Source organism: Chiloscyllium plagiosum, unplaced genomic scaffold (genome assembly GCF_037043375.1).
Source record: "Chiloscyllium plagiosum isolate Xiang-an unplaced genomic scaffold, Cpla_swu_hap1 HiC_scaffold_2, whole genome shotgun sequence".
NCBI classification, from domain to species: domain Eukaryota; kingdom Metazoa; phylum Chordata; class Chondrichthyes; order Orectolobiformes; family Hemiscylliidae; genus Chiloscyllium; species Chiloscyllium plagiosum.
In genome coordinates, this window is record NW_028270140.1 from 11,849,047 (window position 1) to 11,870,108 (window position 21,062).

At 38.4% G+C, this 21,062-nt stretch overlaps 1 protein-coding gene across 1 annotated transcript in view; it reads right to left on the minus strand.

Moving 5' to 3' along the window:
• Window positions 1-1,535: 1,535 nt before the first annotated feature.
• Window positions 1,536-21,062, minus strand: part of acer2 (alkaline ceramidase 2) — a 66,986-nt gene continuing 47,459 nt past the window's right edge. The window contains exons 5-6 of the mRNA XM_043719072.2: window positions 9,356-9,493; window positions 1,536-5,712 (exon numbers count right to left, since the gene is read on the minus strand). Of these exons, the coding sequence (XP_043575007.1) occupies window positions 5,526-5,712; window positions 9,356-9,493 (325 nt within the window). The 3' untranslated portion in view covers window positions 1,536-5,525. The remainder of the gene's footprint in view (window positions 5,713-9,355; window positions 9,494-21,062) is intronic.

A 21,062-nucleotide genomic window follows, 5' to 3' on the forward strand; every position in this document is an offset into this window, starting at 1 on the left:
TTCTATGAATGTATCAGCAGTGATTTGGAGCTTAGCCTCTGAGAGTACACCGAGCAGCTCGATTACAGAAGCTGAGGCAGTCTTGCTTCTGGACTGGAGGCGTCACAGTTTGACTAGCTTCCTGCTCAATATGGAGAGAAGCTGTATTCTAGTAGGAAGCTTCATGGATGTGGGACAAAAGGTTGCAACAAGGAAGATGGAGAATGGCATTAATCTGTGACTTTCTTGGTTGACCTCAGCTTTCACACCTATTAGAGTCTGTGCTGGATCCATTGTTGAGGGTCATGGCTTACAACAGACAGAGAATACTGACAACATTCTGCAGTCTGATCTGAGAAGAATGCTCAACAATAATTCCAGTTGACAAAGTTGAAAGTCTCTGTGCAAGGTCAAAGTAGGCCTTGTATAAAGGTTGCTGCAGCTCTCTGAACTTTTCTTGGACTGGTCTTGCTGTGACAATCATGTCCAAAGATGTGCAGGCTGTGTGGATTGCAAGGAAGTGCAGGGTTACAGGGATAGATGGGAGGGTGAGTCTGGTTGGGCTCCTCTTCAGAGGGTCAGTTAGACTCGATGGGCTAAATGGCCTGCTTCCACACTGTAGTGATTCAATGTGCATTGTGCCTTTTGATGCAAAGCACCCACATTGTGACAAATAACAATGATGCACACATAAATAAAATGAAACAAACATAATGTGAATTATTTAGAAGTGAAATGCAAACTAAAATAAACCCTTGTCACCTTTGTGCTCTCAATTGATGAAGTGAGGCAGGAACATTGTGGCCATATTTCGACCCAATATTATCAGCTAATGAAGATATTTCACCACTGAATAGCATTCTCCATGTGGAATCACACACGTTTCCCGTGCATGTTGCCAGCACTTTAATTTTGCATTGTAATTCTGCGGGAGAGTGTGAGAGCCTGGAAATGGTGCAGCCTTCTGACTGAAATCTTTAGATTTATTCTGCAATGTCCCAGAATAGAATTTGTTTTGGTGAGTGGGAGGAGATGTGAAAAGTAGCTCCACTTTTTCATACTTCTTTTTTTCAATCTTATTGTTTTCAGATCAATGATTTGCTTTCGACCTGCAGGCTCTATTACCCGCTAATCCACATTAGCAATTCTTGAAGTTTATTTACCTCATTGGTAATGAGCACTATGAGGCAAGGCCATGACTCCATTCTAAGATCAAATCTTGTAGGATGAGAAGGAAAGAATCTATGAAATAAGTCAAGAAAATTTTCTCAGAGGGAGGTAGGAAAATATATTTGCAAATCAACATAAAATACTCTTAGCCTTCTTGTGGTAGTAATGGAAAATAATGGGCCAGACATTTTCTCTGCTGTTACCAACATTAAGAAAACTAAGAATCTGCAGGAGAGAATGTTTTCAAATGGAGGCCCAGAATATAGGGGAAACCGTCCAATCCTGATTAAAGACAGCAACAAATTAAAAATCTATTTATTTGAAACCTCATAAAGTTAGCATTAACTGAACAAACCATTCGTGAACAACCAAAATTGTTTTATAGTATAAACATCTTTTATTAATTACTTTAGATAAAAATGTGTAACTTTTAGTCAGGAACAAAAAAGTTAAAAAGATGACTAATTATATTTACAAGTACAAGCTCTTATTTTCTTTATAAAGTACATGAATGCAGATTCCCATATTAATTCATCATTCTTTTCTTGAAAAGGTTAAGGAGATCTGAAATAACCCATTTTGAACTTTAGCAGCATCTATGTGGTCACAATGAAGCACAGCATACAACAACCTATCATTGTTTTGATCTGTCAATGTAAGAAAATACATTAATCTTGTTCTGTACCTCGATGTGATTGTGTTGTAATGTTAAGTGGTATAATTATGGCACTGGTGTAGAGGAGGTGTTATACTAATTTAATACAGTATGTCATCAGATGCATATTGCTTCTGTATTTTAATGCAAAATAGTAGGGATAGTGCAGTGCATTTGTAGCTTTAATGCAATCCTAAAGCTTTACAGTATAAATTGTAATTGCTATTCCCTAATTACTGATACATCACTGTGAGAAGCTGGATGAGAACAGGAAATCTGAATATAAACCTGTTGAAATTCTGCTCAGAGGAAGCCACCCACACATAACTCTCAGCAGCAAGTTACAAAGTGATACTGGGGGAATGTCACTTGAGTATTTTGTGAAACATGGTGAAGTCTAGCAGAGGGATAACCAATAAAATATTTTGGGAAGCAGAAACAAATGAAGCCTGAAAACTACATGGGAAACTCCACAGATTCAGAGCTTGCAATGCTATTCTTTTATCTTATTATAGCAATTTTAAGGAGCCAAACATGAAACAAAGATGTTTTGAAAAATACTCTGAATTTTTAAGTTAACCACGATATCATTCATCACCAAACAGTCTATTCCAATCACTTTTAAGTGGATATATTAAAATATGCACACAGAATTAATTCTAAATGGATTTTAACACATGGGTTAAAATTTTGATGACTATAAATTCAATTAATGTTTATTTCCATCAAAATTAAATTACTAGTTACATATCCCAAAGCAACTCCTGATTCAAACAAAATAATTATTTGCATCATATCCTTTATAAATACTGATTTCTGAAAAGCAAGATATACTTTATCACAAAATATGGCTAACATTTTCAAAAATGTGTGAAATTAATATTTTAAATGCAAGAATGCTATTCCTGAAATAATGTTTATATCATAGCATCTTGTCAGCTTAATAACAGAGACCATTATTCTAACTGACATTACTGTGGATAATTTATATAGTAATGTGAAAGGAACTATTTCAAATTGCAACACCTTGAAATATCATCAAACATTTATGGAATAGACCCACAAAAGATACAAAGTAGCTTTCGGTAGTAAATAGTTATATTTCTACCAAAGAAATCCAGTTGTGTATCCATCAAGTGGAAACATTTCTAATTTCTCATGTTTTTGTTCATGACTCTGACCCTTTTCTCTGAGAGCAGCCTAGGAAATCCATGTTACACCTTTTCCAATACTAAACCTATAACGGGCAATCCGAGCTCATCTCCGACTGAACGTCACTAAATCTTAGATATGTTTAATTTGCCACTATGTCTCTGACTACAGACCTAAAGATTCTATCCATGAAGCAAATAGCAAGTGAGTGTGGGTTTAAATATGAAATTTAAATCCCATCACCATTCATTTGCATCAACCTCAGTTTTCTGATATTGATACTTAAAGCTCCAATTCACAATGTATTTCCCAGTGATGATACAGTATTAGGTAATCCATTTCTCAACCTGCACAAAGTACAAAGAGATCAGACCATTGAATAAGAAATAGAATTGAGATGCTTGAATTTCATTGGTAGACTGACTGTCCTGAACTCTACATTACAAAGTGATGAAACTTCACTGGATGCGAAGCACTTTGGGATATCCATTGATTATGAGAGATGCTCGATAAATGCAAAACTTTTCTTTCTTTTAAAATAAATAGCTTGTTCACATCATCAAAGACTGGAATGCCAACAAGTTTGCACCTGACAGTGGATCAATGTAAATGAACATCAAACTAGAGATAAAAATGACAGTGTGACGATATATTTAAAAGTATTCCTTTCTATTCTAAATGCAAGATTAAAATATGCTATGCTGTCAACATGTATCCAACTCTCTAACTCACCATTTGTAATTTATCAGAACTGGAAATCAGTCATTACCAATACTTTGCAGCTTTTAGTGGTCAGGCAATAGCAATAACTGATTGAAAAATGGGCTTCCCCGAGTGGATTTTAAATGTTAAAGTAAAGATTAAAATAAAATTTGATGTTGGCTTGGTTCAGAGATTGAGTCAACAGACACAACAAGTGTTTCTTTTGTAAATAGTATGTAATCCTGTGTGTACAGGTGCACAGTGATGCTAGGTTGAGACTTTAACAGGGCCAAACCCAGTCATTGATCTCCCTGGTTATAAAATGAAATTAATCCACTATCTTATTCAGACTTTGCTTTACAAGGTAAAAATGAGGGGGCAATGCTGGGAGCATTTTAATTGTTAACAGTTAACATTTCCACCATGTTTTAAACTATTAAATCCACTTTGAACGGGTATATCAAGGCCCTGATCTTTGAGGGATTTATCTTTATTCAAATAAAAGATACCGCAGCTCTGCAATCTGAATCTGTAAGAAAGAGAAATACATTGCAAATACTAAGCTTCCATAGCGTCTATGACATTTGTACAATTAATTATTTTACACACCACAATATAATTGTACATTTTAAATACAAACATTAACTAGTCAGAACATTAATTCTTTAACAATAATAAAGTCCTTGAGTCCTGTTGTAAATTTTGGCATTCTTTCATGGATGACGATTTTAGGAAGGTTGCACTCATTAGTTGAAGGCTAGAAAGGGGCCTATGTGAGATCAGCAAAGTCTCCCAAGTAAGAGAAAGTGAAGGTGTAGTCACTGCTGGAACAATTGGATCTCTCCCTCTCCTCCTTTTCTTTATTCATACTGGCTCATCATTCAATCTCAAATGTATCTGTACCACTCCTGATGTAGCATCTCCAGGCATTATGATCAATGGTGTGTGCTTCCCATAGGCAATGGTCAATGTGAGGAACTTCTCCAGGGAGTGCTTCAAAAGATCACATGGGACCCCCCCTCTGTTCAATACAACACGATGTCAGCCATGCAGAAGGCATGAACCACCCAAACCAATTGGGCTTGGCAGGAGGATGTCCTTGATACTGGTGATGTTGGTTGGTTCCAGGACTTCAATGTTTGTGATGTGATCCTGCCTGTGATTTTTCAGGAAGCTGTTGTGGCAGGAACATATGGTAGGATCTTTCTAGAATGTGTAGATATCAGTGACACAGGCTAATGGCTCAGTGCCAGACAGAGGGTGGTAAGGACCATGGATTCGAACACTGAGCTTGGTGTAAGTAGGTTTCAAGTAACATTTTAAAAATCATTTTCCTCATCATAAATTGTTAAGGAACCATCAAAAGATTACTTCCTGATGTTGATTGTGGCAACTAATTGCTTTATATTTGAAACACATATTAAATTTTGTTCCAAGTCTAACCAAGCCTAATAATAATCCTTTTGAGAGGTGGGTTTTCCTTCAAGTTTTCACAGTATGCACTGATTTTCATTCAAAGTATTTTTGTCTTCGAAATTAAGCTTTGAGGGGTGCACTAAAAATGTACATACAGAAATCTATTGAACTTTCGGATATTTCATTCACAGTGTTTTCTGAAATGGTTTCTTTAAAAATAAAGCTGTAATTCTGCTACGTTTCCACTCAGTTCTAGAAGCAACTTGCACCCTCTCGCAAACAGTTTGTTTTGATCTGCTTAAAGTATGGTCCCTGAGAAAGTGTGAGCAGAATAATAAATTTGATCTAAGGTGCAAAGTACATAACCTGAGAGGCTTGCAGTCTGACGCAATGGACTTTTCCATAGCCTTGCATTCAAAATAATGTGCTGCCCTATCTGTCACATTTTCCGTTAGGTCACTTTTAGCTGAGACTTGTTTTCTGCAAAAAGGAATGAAACGTACGGAACACCAATGAAGGCCCACTTCTCGCTAGGCCAGAACTTGATGACTGGACCTTGTTCTGGGATTTCTGAGACAGCATCAAAGTAAGCAAAACACACACAACCCAGATAAGCAGCCAGACAGATCAAAATATGCCTTGAACAAAAAAAAAGGAAAAAAATAATGAGAATGCAATAATATTTTCAAAAGACTGTTCTTAAAACAACTGAACAACATTTTTTTCAGGAATCAGTCTCTGTTTTACACAATCAATTACAATAGCCCATTCCCTACTGATTTGTGAAGCATTTTTTTTCCCTACATGGTTGTCGCTCAGGTTTGACTAAACGTAAGGAGAACAATCCTGATTTATGAGACAGATTTTCTGAAAAATAATCTCAATTCCATTTTTTTTTGTTTACTTCGATTACAGATGCCTAATTCTTCACAAGACTGTTAACAATAACAGAGTTTGCAGGGCATAATGCAGTTCAGGGTTGAGATAACATCAATAGAACATCGAGTTTCTTTCCTGAAGTTTACAATGTTATTCCAGTCTTAAAATGAGTCATTACCTTTGACACAAAGGCACGGTATTCGATATGGCACATAAAACAAATCCTTACTCATAGTCGTTAGTTGTGCTGCGGTTAACTATAATGAACAGGTTTCTTGGTTTGAGTTACTTGATTAGAACAGTAACAACACTGTAAATGACTGAAGTAACTATTACTGATACTGGATATTGCTAACATTGGATATTGAATTTGTAGGTCTGTCAATTCAAATTTTCATTCCAACAATTTTCATGTATTAATCTTGATGATAACATTTTCAATTGTTACAGAATCCACATTCTTTTGGAGAATTAAATTCTATAATTCGAATGCACATTGTGTAGGGAAAAAAAATCCTGATTTCAATCCAGTTTGAGGATTTGTCCTAATGGTCTGGATTTCTCAGGAAATAGTTTCTGTTTAGTTACTCTGGCATTGGAAAATAATAGACTATAATATTGAGGAAGAAATAGCAGGGCATTGAGAAAAGCTAAACACAGTCAAACACAATCAACATGTTTTTGTGCAAGGAAAATCATGTTTAACAAATTTGCTCGAGTTTTTTGAGGAGATAGAATTAATATAATGGGGCCAGTAGAAGTAATGCATTTGGATTTTCAGAGGGCATTTGATAAGGTGCCACATAAAAGGTCAGTGCACAAAATAGCAGCTCATGGTCTCAGGGGTAATGGATTGAGGATTGGTTAACACATGGAAGTCAGAGAATTGTGATTAGTAGGTCTTTTTCAGGTTGAAAAAGCTTACTTAATGGAGCCACAAGGATAGGTCTTGGGGCCTTAATCATTTACTATTTATATTCATTATTGAAGGAGGTGGCGGAGTGTAAGATATCCAAATTTGCTAATGATACAAAAAGGTGGGGAAACCATACTGTCAGTGGAAGAAATGCTTTCATTTTACACTTTAAGTCTTTAAGGTATAAGTATTTCTGAACCGTAATGGTATTGTCACCCTGGCTTGATGGAAATTCAGCAACATTTATTTATTTTCTTCTCAAGATCCTGGAGTATCTTGTGAACATTGTGGTATTTTGGGACAAATGATAATTGTATTTATTTGAGATCCCATATATCACAAAGTGTGAAAAGCTTTTAGGCTTGGGCCAGATCAATAATACAAAATTCCACACAATGACTATATTCAAGGGAACGTTGACTTGCCATTCCTTGGCATTTAGTGCCATTACCATCAATTGGAAAGAGCTCGGGAATTCTATACTGACTGAATCCCTTAAGCATTTCCACATTCTTCACAGCACAAGTCAGGGGTGTATGGTAGAATACTCTCTGTTCTGGGGGGGGGGGGGGGGGGGGGGGGGGTTGATTAGCTCAGTTGGCTGGATGGCTGGTTTGCCATGCAGTCATGCCAACACCATGGGTTCAGTTCCGGCACCAGCTGAGTTTACCATGAACGACTCTACATTTCAAACTCACCTTTGCCTGAAGTGTGGTGATTTTCAAATTAAACCACTACCAGTCGTCTCTCTCTGATGGGAGAGCAGCCCTCTGGGACTACGGCAGCTTAACCATACTCCCCACATAGCTGGCTGAGTGCCATTAGAACAAAACCCAAGGCACCAGTCAAGATAAAACAACCTGTTTGATTGGCAATCCATCCCAACCTTAAACATTCACTCCCTCCACTACATGTGCAAAGGAGTAGTGTTGTGTACTATTAGTGGGATGAACTGCAACAACATTTTTTTTTAAGATTTCTTTAAAAAAATCGATCTGATCAAAAGCAATATTGGTTTAGCAATAAATGCTGACTTTGCTTTATGTGTCCATATGACATGAATGAATAAATATAAACCTATAAACTGGAGAGGTTTCAAAAATAATTTACCAGGATGCTGCTGGGATTGGAAGGTTTGTGACTTAAAAATAGACTGGAAAGACTGAGACATCTTTCACTGAAGTGTAGGAGGTTGGGGGTGACCTTATTGAGGTCTGTAAAATCATAATTTGGAGATGCCGGTGTTGGGCTGGGGTGTACAAAGTTAAAAATCACACAACACCAGGTTATAGTCCAACAGGTTTAATTGGAAGCACTAGCTTTCGGAGCAATGCTCCTTCATCAGGTGATCACCTGATGAAGGAGCGTCGCTCCGAAAGCTAGTGTGCTTCCAATTAAACTTGTTGGACTATAACCTGGTGTTGTGTGATTTTTAACTTTGTAAAATCAAAAGGGGCATAAATAAGGTGTATGAGAAGGGTCTTTACCCTTGGTTGGGGGAGGGGGGGTGGTCACCTGATGAAGGAGTGTCGCTTCGAAAGCTAGTGTGCTTCCAATTATAACCTGGTGTTGTGTGATTTTTAACTTTGTAAAATCAAAAGGGGCATAAATAAGGTGAATGAGAAGGGTCTTTACCCTAGGTTGGGGGAGGGGGGGGGGGGGGGGGGGGTGGTTTCAAAACTAGGGAGCATATTTTTAAGGTGATTTAAAAAGGACTTAAGAGGCAACATTTTTACACAGAATGGTTTCTGTGTGGAATGAAATGCCAGAGAAAGTGACAGATGCAGATACAGTTACAACATTTAAAAGACATTTGGATAAGTACATGAAAAGGAAAGGTTTAGAGGGATATGGGCCAAGCACAGGCAGGTAAGCCTGGTTTAGGAAGAGGTTGGGAACATGGTCAACGTAGACTAATTGGACCAAAGGATCTGTTTCCATGCTGTACGACCCTTTGACTCTATAATGGTGTGTCTCTCTCCATAGATTTTGCCAGATCTGCTGAGAGTTTCCAGAATTTTGTGTTTGTATATCAGTTGTAATGTGCCAATGAATGAGATCCAGTTCCCTTAGGCAGATGTTTCCATTTCAGGGGACTGGTTGATGGTTGGTAAATGAAAGCTTTGTCAGGACGTTTCAGAGGGAAACTGCAATTTTCTTCACCTGAAGGATTCCAAGTGCCCTGCTCAGAAATACTCAGCCCTATTCCCACCAACCTGAGCAACAGAGACCAAAGTATAAGCTCAGTAGCTCAGGAATATTCATCTCGAGGCAACACCTAGGGTGGGTAGAATTCCATGCCTCTTGATCATTGAAGATGATAGTGGTATCATTTCCAATAACAAGATTCTGCTGCCCATTTTGAGTAATAAAGAACCGAAGGTTACTCTGTATTTGCCCCACTTTGCAATGAGGAGGTTCAGAGAGTCATTGACATTGTTACAACAAAGGCAAATATTATCATTACTTGTTCGTGTGTCACTCACCAGGCACAATGTAGGTATGGAAAGTTGAATGCAGACCAGAGCTCACAGAAAAGGTTGTCACTAATCCAGCACAATATAGCGAGAGCCCACCAAAAACCTGCTAACAGACCCAGCTTGTAAACACGGACATTTTCACACCTGCAAGAGCAGAAAACACCCAGTTCAGTAAGTGAAGGAAAGTTTAAGGTGGTGCGTACAAGGGGCAGAACCATTGGCAGAATTTTCAGTTGGCTGTCCTTGTCAAAACGATGGGGAGTGGAATGAGTCAGGAATCTCTTCACAGCTTCGGTGGGCTTTATCAAGGTTCTTTCTTAGAACTGCTAGGCTCCTTGGTCATCCAGCTTGCCACACTCAATCTGGCAAAGGAAGGGTTTCTAATTGAAGAGAGCCAGGCATGGCTTATGTAGGTAAACTGGCATGGATTTCTGAGGCTTTGGAAAACACGGAAATGGGGAGAAGATCTGGGATTATTCGCTCTGACCTGGAGATCCAGCTATAGGATCTGAAGGATTGCAATGAGTTAAATCCCCCAACAGTGCCTCAAACAAATGGACATACGTGAGAGTGGCTGAAGAAGTTGGCAGGGGATGCCCCTCTAACCTTGACGCAGCTCATCAAGAGGATTCTAGAGGGCAGGAGGTGAGTGGCATGTCACCTCCAGGTAGTGTGAGGTGGATAAGCTGCTCCCCTGCTGTTCTGGAGGTTGACGACAGGGAAGTGCAGGAAAGTAAATCACTTCAAGGAGGTTGGCAATCACCTGTCCAACAATCAGGGTACCCTCTGAGAAGGAGTGCAGCTTCTCACTTGCTCGGAGTTACAACTCTTCAATTTCATTCCAAAAGGCTACCCACCTGTCAGTTTCACTGAATAAACACTCCTCACTGTGTACTTGCTTCAGTGAGGCTAGTGAGTTGCTCATAGCTTGAAAAATAAGTCTACGGATTGTTAAAGTCGGAATCTTTGATTAAGGCAGAACAGTATAATCTATTTAAGTATTGAAATAACTTACTCAAAACTTGACCCACTCAGCTTTGAACCAGCCAAGGTGTAAAGTAGAAAGAGCCAAACCAGATGTGAATCCGAACCCAACATTTTCCTCTCAGGGATTTAAATCCCCACACCCATCAAAACCTGCCTCCCCTCTTACCTGAAAACTAACCCCCACCCTCTCACTTTTTCCCCAGAGCAGTAGATTTGCAAGGATGATAATTCAATAAAACATAATAGTCACATTTGTACTTTGACACTGATCTGCTTCTCTCTCCCTTCTATGAGTGTAGCTTTCTCTGCACAGTGGTTCAGTGGTTAGCATTGTTGCCTCACAGCGCCAGAGACCCAGGTTCGATTCCACCCTTGGATGACTGTCTGTGTGAAATTTGCACATTCTCCCTCCATCTGCGTGGGTTTCTGCCAGGGCTTCAGTTACAGCCCAAAGATGTGCGGGTTGGGTGGATTGGCCATTTTAAATTGACCTGTAGTGTCCAGTGATGTGCAGCCCAGAAGGATGAGACATGGGAAATGCAGGGTTCCGGAGACAGAATGGAGGGGGTGGTTCTGGGTAGGATGCTGTTAAGAGGGTCAGTGCTGACTTGATGGGCTGAATTGCCTCTTTCTTCACTGTAGGGATTCTATGACAAATTAACCCAGAGCACCGCTGTGCTGAATGGAAGGTGGGTATTGCTAATTTCCTGAGAGAGCCACCTGCATGGCAACTAGGTGGTTTACTGGGCCATTTCTGGGGGCAGCTAAGAGTCAAACTCTGAGCTATGGGTTTGCAGTCAAATACAGGTCAGATTGGATAAGATGGTAGATGTCCTTCCTGACAAGATATTAGTGAACCGGATGGGTACTTTGTTTTGCAGGTAGCAATCAGCTGGTTTGTGGTTCCCATTGCTGATACATTATTCCAGATCATCCAATGAACTGAGTTTTAATTCTCCAGCCAGAGGTTTGATGTCAACTCATGTTCTGATTGTTTCAGGCTGCTGCATTGCTATTCCAGTAACATAGGCACTATGTCACTGTGCCCCAACATTTTACTCTGTGTATTGCTCGTTAATATTAGCAATCTGTATACCTACTCGCTCCAAATAAATAAGGCCTACAGAAATCTGTCATCTTAAGCTGAGGAGCATTGGGTAAACCAGTGTGATAAAGGAAGTATGACTGACTCCATGCTAGTCCATTATAGCTTCAAATGACCATGCATCTCACACAGTTAAAGTTAATTGTTCTCTACCAATTAACTTTAACCAATAAATGATGACAGGCTGAATTTAGTGAGATTTTTCAAAAAGTTCAAAAAGGTTGCAGTAACATACATACTTAAAACAAAAAGGATTAAATGACAACTACATTTGTGTCGTGCATTTCCATTTTGTTGAAAAAAAACAGCTGTTCGCAATTGGATGCTACACAGTTCCAAACATGGTTAAAACCCCCTATTCCCTGTAGGTAGGTCTTCCAGCTACGTTAGTTCCACAAGCTGCCTACAACAATTCTGAGACAAGCCTGTTATCATTGATCTCTTTTCCTAACCAGAGCTGTGAGTTAGAAAAGCAACTATTTTTATGAGCAAGTACCAGTTGCATTGATTACAGTCCTTTAATCAACGACTTATGCATTGTCTTTTACACATTAAAGATTAATTTCTGTGTCTAACATCCGAAAAGATACTAAGCTGCTTCTGTGCAGGACATCCTGAGCCTTATTATTGCGGCTGAGGGAAATGACCTTTCCATTCCTGCAACTTCCTCTCGAAGAGGTCATTCAACGCTAGCTAAAATTCTGAGAAAACTTTGCGAAAATTACAAAAGTAACTAGTTGAGGATAAAGTTAGAGCAAGTGGGTTGAAACATCACAACTATGATCCCAATTCGCTCTTCTATTCTCACGAATACCTGCATGAAATCCTGTGATGAATGCGGCATTGGGAAGCAGCAATGTGAGATCACAGATATTAGAAGGGACTACACACTTGTTTCATATTTTGACTGAAAGCTGCTTTAATTAAAGGCAGAATTAAAGGCAGAGTTGTGGGCGGCACGGTGGCATGGTGGCCTCACAGTGCCAGAGACCCAGGTTCAATTCCCGCCTCAGGCAACTGAATGTGTGGAGTTTGCACATTTTCCCCGAATCTACGTGGGTTTCCTCCGGGTGCTCCGGTTTCCTCCCACAGTCCAAAGATGTGCAGGTCAGTTGAATTGGCCATGCTAAATTGCCCGTAGTGTTAGGTATAGGGGTAAATGTAAGGGTATGGGTGGGTTACGCTTCGGCGGGTCGGTGTGGACTTGTTGGGCCAAAGGGCCTGTTTCCACACTGTAAGTAATCTAATCTAATAACACTTTTCAATTAATAATAAATGCATTTTTTTAAAAAACTCAATTTGAGTATGTTACACATTGTATGAACATATATGTGTATTTTGGTTTTGACCAATTTTGCACACTATTGAAAAGAAAGATTTTGCACTTGTATCTCTTACAGATTTGGGAGACATGCGTACTCTGTACAAATTTACTTCCAATTTTTCACATAATTTTCCCAGTACTCCATGCCTAGACAGTGGTGTTTTACTACGATTTAATTAACCTTGCTTAAAATGTTACACCTGAAATTCCAAAATTTACGGACTATATCCTCATTAAATTCACAGGCCAATTCACAAACTTTATCTTCATTAAATTCACAGGCCAATTCACCGACTTTATCCTCATTAAATACACAGGCCAGTTCACCGACTTAATCTTAATTAAATTCACAGGCCAATTCACTGACTTATACTCATTAAATTCACAGGCCAATTCATCGACTTTACCCTCATTTAATTCACAGGCCAATTCATCAACTTTACTCTCATTAAATTCACAGGCCAATTCACCGACTTTACCCTCATTAAATTCACAGGCCAATTCACCAAATTTAACCTCATTAAATTCACCGGCCAATTCACCGAATTTAACCTCATTAAATTCACAGGCCAATTCACCGACTTTATCCTCATTAAATTCACAGGCCAATTCACCGACTTTACCCTCATTAAATTCACAGGCCATTTCACCGACTTTACCCTAATTAAATTCACAGGCCAATTCACCAACTTTACTCTCAATAATTTCACAGGCCAATTCATCAACTTTACCCTCATTAAATTCACAGGTCAATTCACCAACTTTACTCTCATTAAATTCACAAGCCAATTCACTGACTTTATCCTCATTAAATTCACAGGCCAATTCACCGACTTTATCCTCATTAAATTCACAGGCCAATTCACTGACATTATCTTCATTAAATTCACAGGCCAATTCACAGACTTTATCCTCATTAAATTCACTGACTTTATCCTCATTAAATTCACAGGCCAATTCACCGACTTTATCCTCATTAAATTCACAGGCCAATTCACCGACTTTACCCTCATTAAATTCACAGGCCATTTCACCGACTTTACCCTAATTAAATTCACAGGCCAATTCACCAACTTTACTCTCAATAATTTCACAGGCCAATTCATCAACTTTACCCTCATTAAATTCACAGGTCAATTCACCAACTTTACTCTCATTAAATTCACAAGCCAATTCACTGACTTTATCCTCATTAAATTCACAGGCCAATTCACCGACTTTATCCTCATTAAATTCACAGGCCAATTCACTGACATTATCTTCATTAAATTCACAGGCCAATTCACAGACTTTATCCTCATTAAATTCACTGACTTTATCCTCATTAAATTCACAGGCCAATTCACCGACTTTATCTTCATTAAATTCACAGGCCAATTTACCGACTCTATCCTCATTAAACTCACAGGTCAATTCACCGACTTTATCTTCATTAAATTCACAGGCCAATTCACCGACTTTATTCTCATTAAATTCACAGGCCAATTCACCGACTTTACTCGCATTAAATTCACAGGCCAATTCACCGACTTTACTCGCATTAAATTCACAGGCCATATCACCGACATTATCTTCATTAAAGTAAAAGGCCAATTCACCGACTTTACCCTCATTAAATTCACAGGCCATTTCACCGACTTTATCTTCATTAAAGTCACAGGCCAATTCACCGACTTTACCCTCATTAAATTCACAGGCCAATTCACCAACTTTATCTTCATTATAGTCACAGGCTAATTCACTAACTTTATCCTCATTAAATTCACAGGCCAAGTCACCGACTGTATCTTCATTAAATTCACAGGCCAATTCACCGACTTTACCCTCATTAAATTCACAGGCCAATTCACCGACTTTATCAACAATAAATTCACAGGTCAACTCACTGACTTATTCTTCATTAAATTCACAGGCCAATTCACAACTTTATCTTCATTAAATTCACAGGCCAATTCAGCGAGTTTATCTTAATTAAATTCACAGGCCAATGCACCGACTTTATCATCAGTAAATTCACAGGCCAATTCACTGACTTTATCTTCATTAAATTCACAGGCCAATTCAGCGCATTGATCTTCTTAAATTCACAGGCCAATTCACTGACTTTATCCTCATTAAATTCACAGGCCAATTCACCGACTATATCTTAAATAAATTCACAGGCCAATTCACTGACTTTATCCTCATTAAATTCACAGGCCAATTCACAGACTTTACCCTCACTAAATTCACAGACCAATTCACCGACTTTACTCTCATTAAATTCACAGGCCAATTCACCGACTTTACTCTCATTAAATTCACAGGCCAATTCACTGACTTTATCCTCATTTAATTCACGGGCCAATTCACCGACTTTACCCTCACTAAATTCACAGACCAATTCACCGACTTTACTCTCATTAAATTCACAGGCTAATTCACTGACTTTATCCTCATTTAATTCACGGGCCAATTCACCGACTTTACCCTCACTAAATTCACAGACCAATTCACCGACTTTACTCTCATTAAATACACAGGCCAATTCACCGACATTATCTTCATTAAATTCACAGGCTAATTCACTAACTTTATCCTCATTAAATTCACAGGCCAAGTCACCGACTGTATCTTCATTAAATTCACAGGCCAATTCACCGACTTTACCCTCATTAAATTCACAGGCCAATTCACCGACTTTATCAACAATAAATTCACAGGTCAACTCACTGACTTATTCTTCATTAAATTCACAGGCCAATTCACAACTTTATCTTCATTAAATTCACAGGCCAATTCAGCGAGTTTATCTTAATTAAATTCACAGGCCAATTCACCGACTTTATCATCAGTAAATTCACAGGCCAATTCACTGACTTTATCTTCATTAAATTCACAGGTCAATTCAGCGCATTGATCTTCTTAAATTCACAGGCCAATTCACTGACTTTATCCTCATTAAATTCACAGGCCAATTCACCGACTATATCTTAAATAAATTCACAGGCCAATTCACTGACTTTATCCTCATTATAATCACAGGCCAATTCACGGACTTTACCCTCATTAAATTCACAGGCCAATTCACTGACTTTATCCTCATTAAATTCACAGGCCAATTCACGGACTTTACCCTCACTAAATTCACAGACCAATTCACCGACTTTACCCTCATCAAATTCACAGGCCAATTCACTGACTTTATCTTCATTAAATTCACAGGTGAATCCACTGACTTTATCCTCATTAAATTCACAGGCCAATTCACCAACTTTTTCCTCATTAAACTCACAGGCCAAGTCGCCGACGGTATTCGCATTAAATTCACAGGCCAATTCACCGACTTTACCCGCATTAAATTCACAGGTCAATTCACCGACTTTACTCTCATTAAATTCACAGGCCTATTCACCGACTTTACCCTCATTAAACTCACAGGCCAATTCACCGACTTTACCCGCATTAAATTCACAGGCCAATTCACCGAATTTAACCTCATTAAATTCACATGCCAATTCACCGGCTTTATCCTCATTAAATTCACAGGCCAATTCACCGACTTTATCTTCATTAAACTCACAGGTCAATTCACCGACTTTATCTTCGTTAAATTCACAGGCCAAATCCACTGACTTTATCTTCATTAAATTCACAGGCAAATTCACTGACTTTATCCTCAATAAATTCACAGGCCAATTCAACGACTTTATCTTCATTAAACTCACAGGTCAATTCACCGACTTTATCTTCGTTAAATTCACAGGCCAAATCCACTGACTTTATCTTCATTAAATTCACAGGCCAATTCGCCGACTTTATCTTCAATAATTTCACAGGCCAATTCACCGACTTTATCTTCATTCAAGTCACAGGCCAATTCACCGACTTTACCCTCATTAAATTCTCAGGCCAATTCACCAACTTTATCTTCATTATAGTCACAGGCTAATTCACTAACTTTATCCTCATTAAATTCACAGGCCAAGTCACCGACTGTATCTTCATTAAATTCACAGGCCAATTCACCGACTTTACCCTCATTAAATTCACAGGCCAATTCACCGACTTTATCAACAATAAATTCACAGGTCAACTCACTGACTTATTCTTCATTAAATTCACAGGCCAATTCACAACTTTATCTTCATTAAATTCACAGGCCAATTCAGCGAGTTTATCTTAATTAAATTCACAGGCCAATTCACCGACTTTATCATCAGTAAATTCACAGGCCAATTCACTGACTTTATCTTCATTAAATTCACAGGCCAATTCAGCGCATTGATCTTCTTAAATTCACAGGCCAATTCACTGACTTTATCCTCATTAAATTCACAGGCCAATTCACCGACTATATCTTAAATAAATTCACAGGCCAATTCACTGACTTTATCCTCATTAAATTCACAGGCCAATTCACGGACTTTACCCTCATTAAATTCACAGGTCAATGCACCGACTTTATCCTCATTACATTCACAGCCTAATTCACCGACTTTACCCTCATCAAATTCACAGGCCAATTCACTGACTTTATCTTCATTAAATTCACAGGTGAATCCACTGACTTTATCCTCATTAAATTCACAGGCCAATTCACCAACTTTTTCCTCATTAAACTCACAGGCCAAGTCGCCGACGGTATTCGCATTAAATTCACAGGCCAATTCACCGACTTTACCCGCATTAAATTCACAGGTCAATTCACCGACTTTACTCTCATTAAATTCACAGGCCAATTCACCGACTTTACCCTCATTAAACTCACAGGCCAATTCACCGACTTTACCCGCATTAAATTCACAGGCCAATTCACCGAATTTAACCTCATTAAATTCACATGCCAATTCACCGGCTTTATCCTCATTAAATTCACAGGCCAATTCACCGACTTTATCCTCATTAAATTCACTGACTTTATCCTCATTAAATTCACAGGCCAATTCACCGACTTTATCTTCATTAAACTCACAGGTCAATTCACCGACTTTATCTTCGTTAAATTCACAGGCCAAATCCACTGACTTTATCTTCATTAAATTCACAGGCCAATTCGCCGACTTTATCTTCATTAAATTCACAGGCCAATTCACCGACTTTATCTTCATTAAAGTCACAGGCCAATTCACCGACTTTACCCTCATTAAATTCACAGGCCAATTCACCAACTTTATCTTCATTAAATTCACATGCCAATTCACCGGCTTTATCCTCATTAAATTCACAGGCCAATTCACCGACTTTATCCTCATTAAATTCACTGACTTTATCCTCATTAAATTCACAGGCCAATTCACCGACTTTATCTTCATTAAACTCACAGGTCAATTCACCGACTTTATCTTGGTTAAATTCACAGGCCAAATCCACTGACTTTATCTTCATTAAATTCACAGGCCAATTCGCCGACTTTATCTTCATTAAATTCACAGGCCAATTCACCGACTTTATCTTCATTAAAGTCACAGGCCAATTCACCGACTTTACCCTCATTAAATTCACAGGCCAATTCACCAACTTTATCTTCATTATAGTCACAGGCTAATTCACTAACTTTATCCTCATTAAATTCACAGGCCAAGTCACCGACTGTATCTTCATTAAATTCACAGGCCAATTCACCGACTTTACCCTCATTAAATTCACAGGCCAATTCACAACTTTATCTTCATTAAATTCACAGGCCAATTCAGCGAGTTTATCTTAATTAAATTCACAGGCCAATTCACCGACTTTATCATCAGTAAATTCACAGGCCAATTCACTGACTTTATCTTCATTAAATTCACAGGCCAATTCAGCGCATTGATCTTCTTAAATTCACAGGCCAATTCACTGACTTTATCCTCATTAAATTCACAGGCCAATTCACCGACTATATCTTAAATAAATTCACAGGCCAATTCACTGACTTTATCCTCATTAAATTCACAGGCCAATTCACGGACTTTACCCTCATTAAATTCACAGGTCAATGCACCGACTTTATCCTCATTACATTCACAGCCTAATTCACCGACTTTACCCTCATCAAATTCACAGGCCAATTCACCGACTTTACCCTCATTAAATTCACAGGCCAATTCACCGACTTTATCAACAATAAATTCACAGGTCAACTCACTGACTTATTCTTCATTAAATTCACAGGCCAATTCACAACTTTATCTTCATTAAATTCACAGGCCAATTCAGCGAGTTTATCTTAATTAAATTCACAGGCCAATTCACCGACTTTATCATCAGTAAATTCACAGGCCAATTCACTGACTTTATCTTCATTAAATTCACAGGCCAATTCAGCGCATTGATCTTCTTAAATTCACAGACCAATTCACTGACTTTATCCTCATTAAATTCACAGGCCAATTCACCGACTATATCTTAAATAAATTCACAGGCCAATTCACTGACTTTATCCTCATTAAATTCACAGGCCAATTCACGGACTTTACCCTCATTAAATTCACAGGTCAATGCACCGACTTTATCCTCATTGCATTCACAGCCTAATTCACCGACTTTACCCTCATCAAATTCACAGGCCAATTCACTGACTTTATCTTCATTAAATTCACAGGTGAATCCACTGACTTTATCCTCATTAAATTCACAGGCCAATTCACCAACTTTTTCCTCATTAAACTCACAGGCCAAGTCGCCGACGGTATTCGCATTAAATTCACAGGCCAATTCACCGACTTTACCCGCATTAAATTCACAGGTCAATTCACCGACTTTACTCTCATTAAATTCACAGGCCAATTCACCGACTTTACCCTCATTAAACTCACAGGCCAATTCACCGACTTTACCCGCATTAAATTCACAGGTCAATTCACCGACTTTACTCTCATTAAATTCACAGGCCAATTCACCGAATGTAACCTCATTAAATTCACAGGCCAATTCACCGGCTTTATCATCATTAAATTCACAGGCCAATTCACCGACTTTATCCTCATTAAATTCACTGACTTTATCCTCATTAAATTCACAGGCCAATTCACTGACTTTATCTTCATTAAACTCACAGGTCAATTCACCGACTTTATCTTCGTTAAATTCACAGGCCAATCCACTGACTTTATCTTCATTAAATTCACAGGCCAATTCGCCGACTTTATCTTCATTAAATTCACAGGCCAATTCACCGACTTTATCTTCATTAAACTCACAGGTCAATTCACCGACTTTATCTTCGTTAAATTCACAGGCCAATCCATGACTTTATCCTCATTAAATTCACAGGCCAATTCGCCGACTTTAGCTTCATTAAATTTACAGGCCAATTCACCGACTTTACCGTCATTAAATTCACAGGCCAATTCACTGACTTTATCTTCATTAAATTCACAGGCCAATTCACTGACTTTATCCTCATTAAACTCACAGGCCAATTCACTGACTTTACCCTCATTAAACTCACAGGCCAAATCACCGACTTTACCCTCATTAAATTCACAGGCCAATTCACCAACTTTATCTTCATTAAATTCACAAGCCAATCCACAGACTTTATTCTCATTAAATTCACAGGCCAATTCACCGACTTTATCATCAATAAATTCACAGGCCAATTCACCGACTTTATCATCAACAAATTCACAGGTCAATTCACTGACTTATTCTTCATTAAATTCACAGGCCAATTTACCGACTTTATCTTCATTAAATTCACAGGTCAATTCACCGACTTTAACCTCATTAAATTCACAGGCCAATTCACTGACTTTATTTTCATTAAATTCACAGGCCAATTACCGACTTTACCCTCATTAAATTCACAGGTCAATTCACCGACTTTATCTTCATTAAATTTACAGGCCAATTCGCTGACTTTAGCTTCATTAAATTTACAGGCCATTTCACTGACTTTATCTTCATTAAGTTCACAGGCCAATTCACTGACTTTATCCTCATTAAATTCACAGGCCAATTCACAGACTTTATCCTCATTAAATTCACAGGCCAATTCACTAACTTTATCTTCATTAAATTCACAGGCCAATTCACTGACTTTATCTTCATTAAATTCACAGGCCAATTCACTGACTTTATCCTCATTAAATTCACAGGCCAATTCACTGACTTTATCTTCATTAAATTCACAGGCCAATTCACTGACTTTATCTTCATTAAATTCACAGGCCAATTCACTTACTTTATCCTCATTAAATTCACAGGCCAATTCACTGACTTTATCCTCATTAAATTCACAGGCCAATTCACTGACTTTATCTTCATTAAACTCACAGGCCAATTCACCGACTTTACCCTCATTAAATTCACAGGTCAATTCACAGACTTTACCC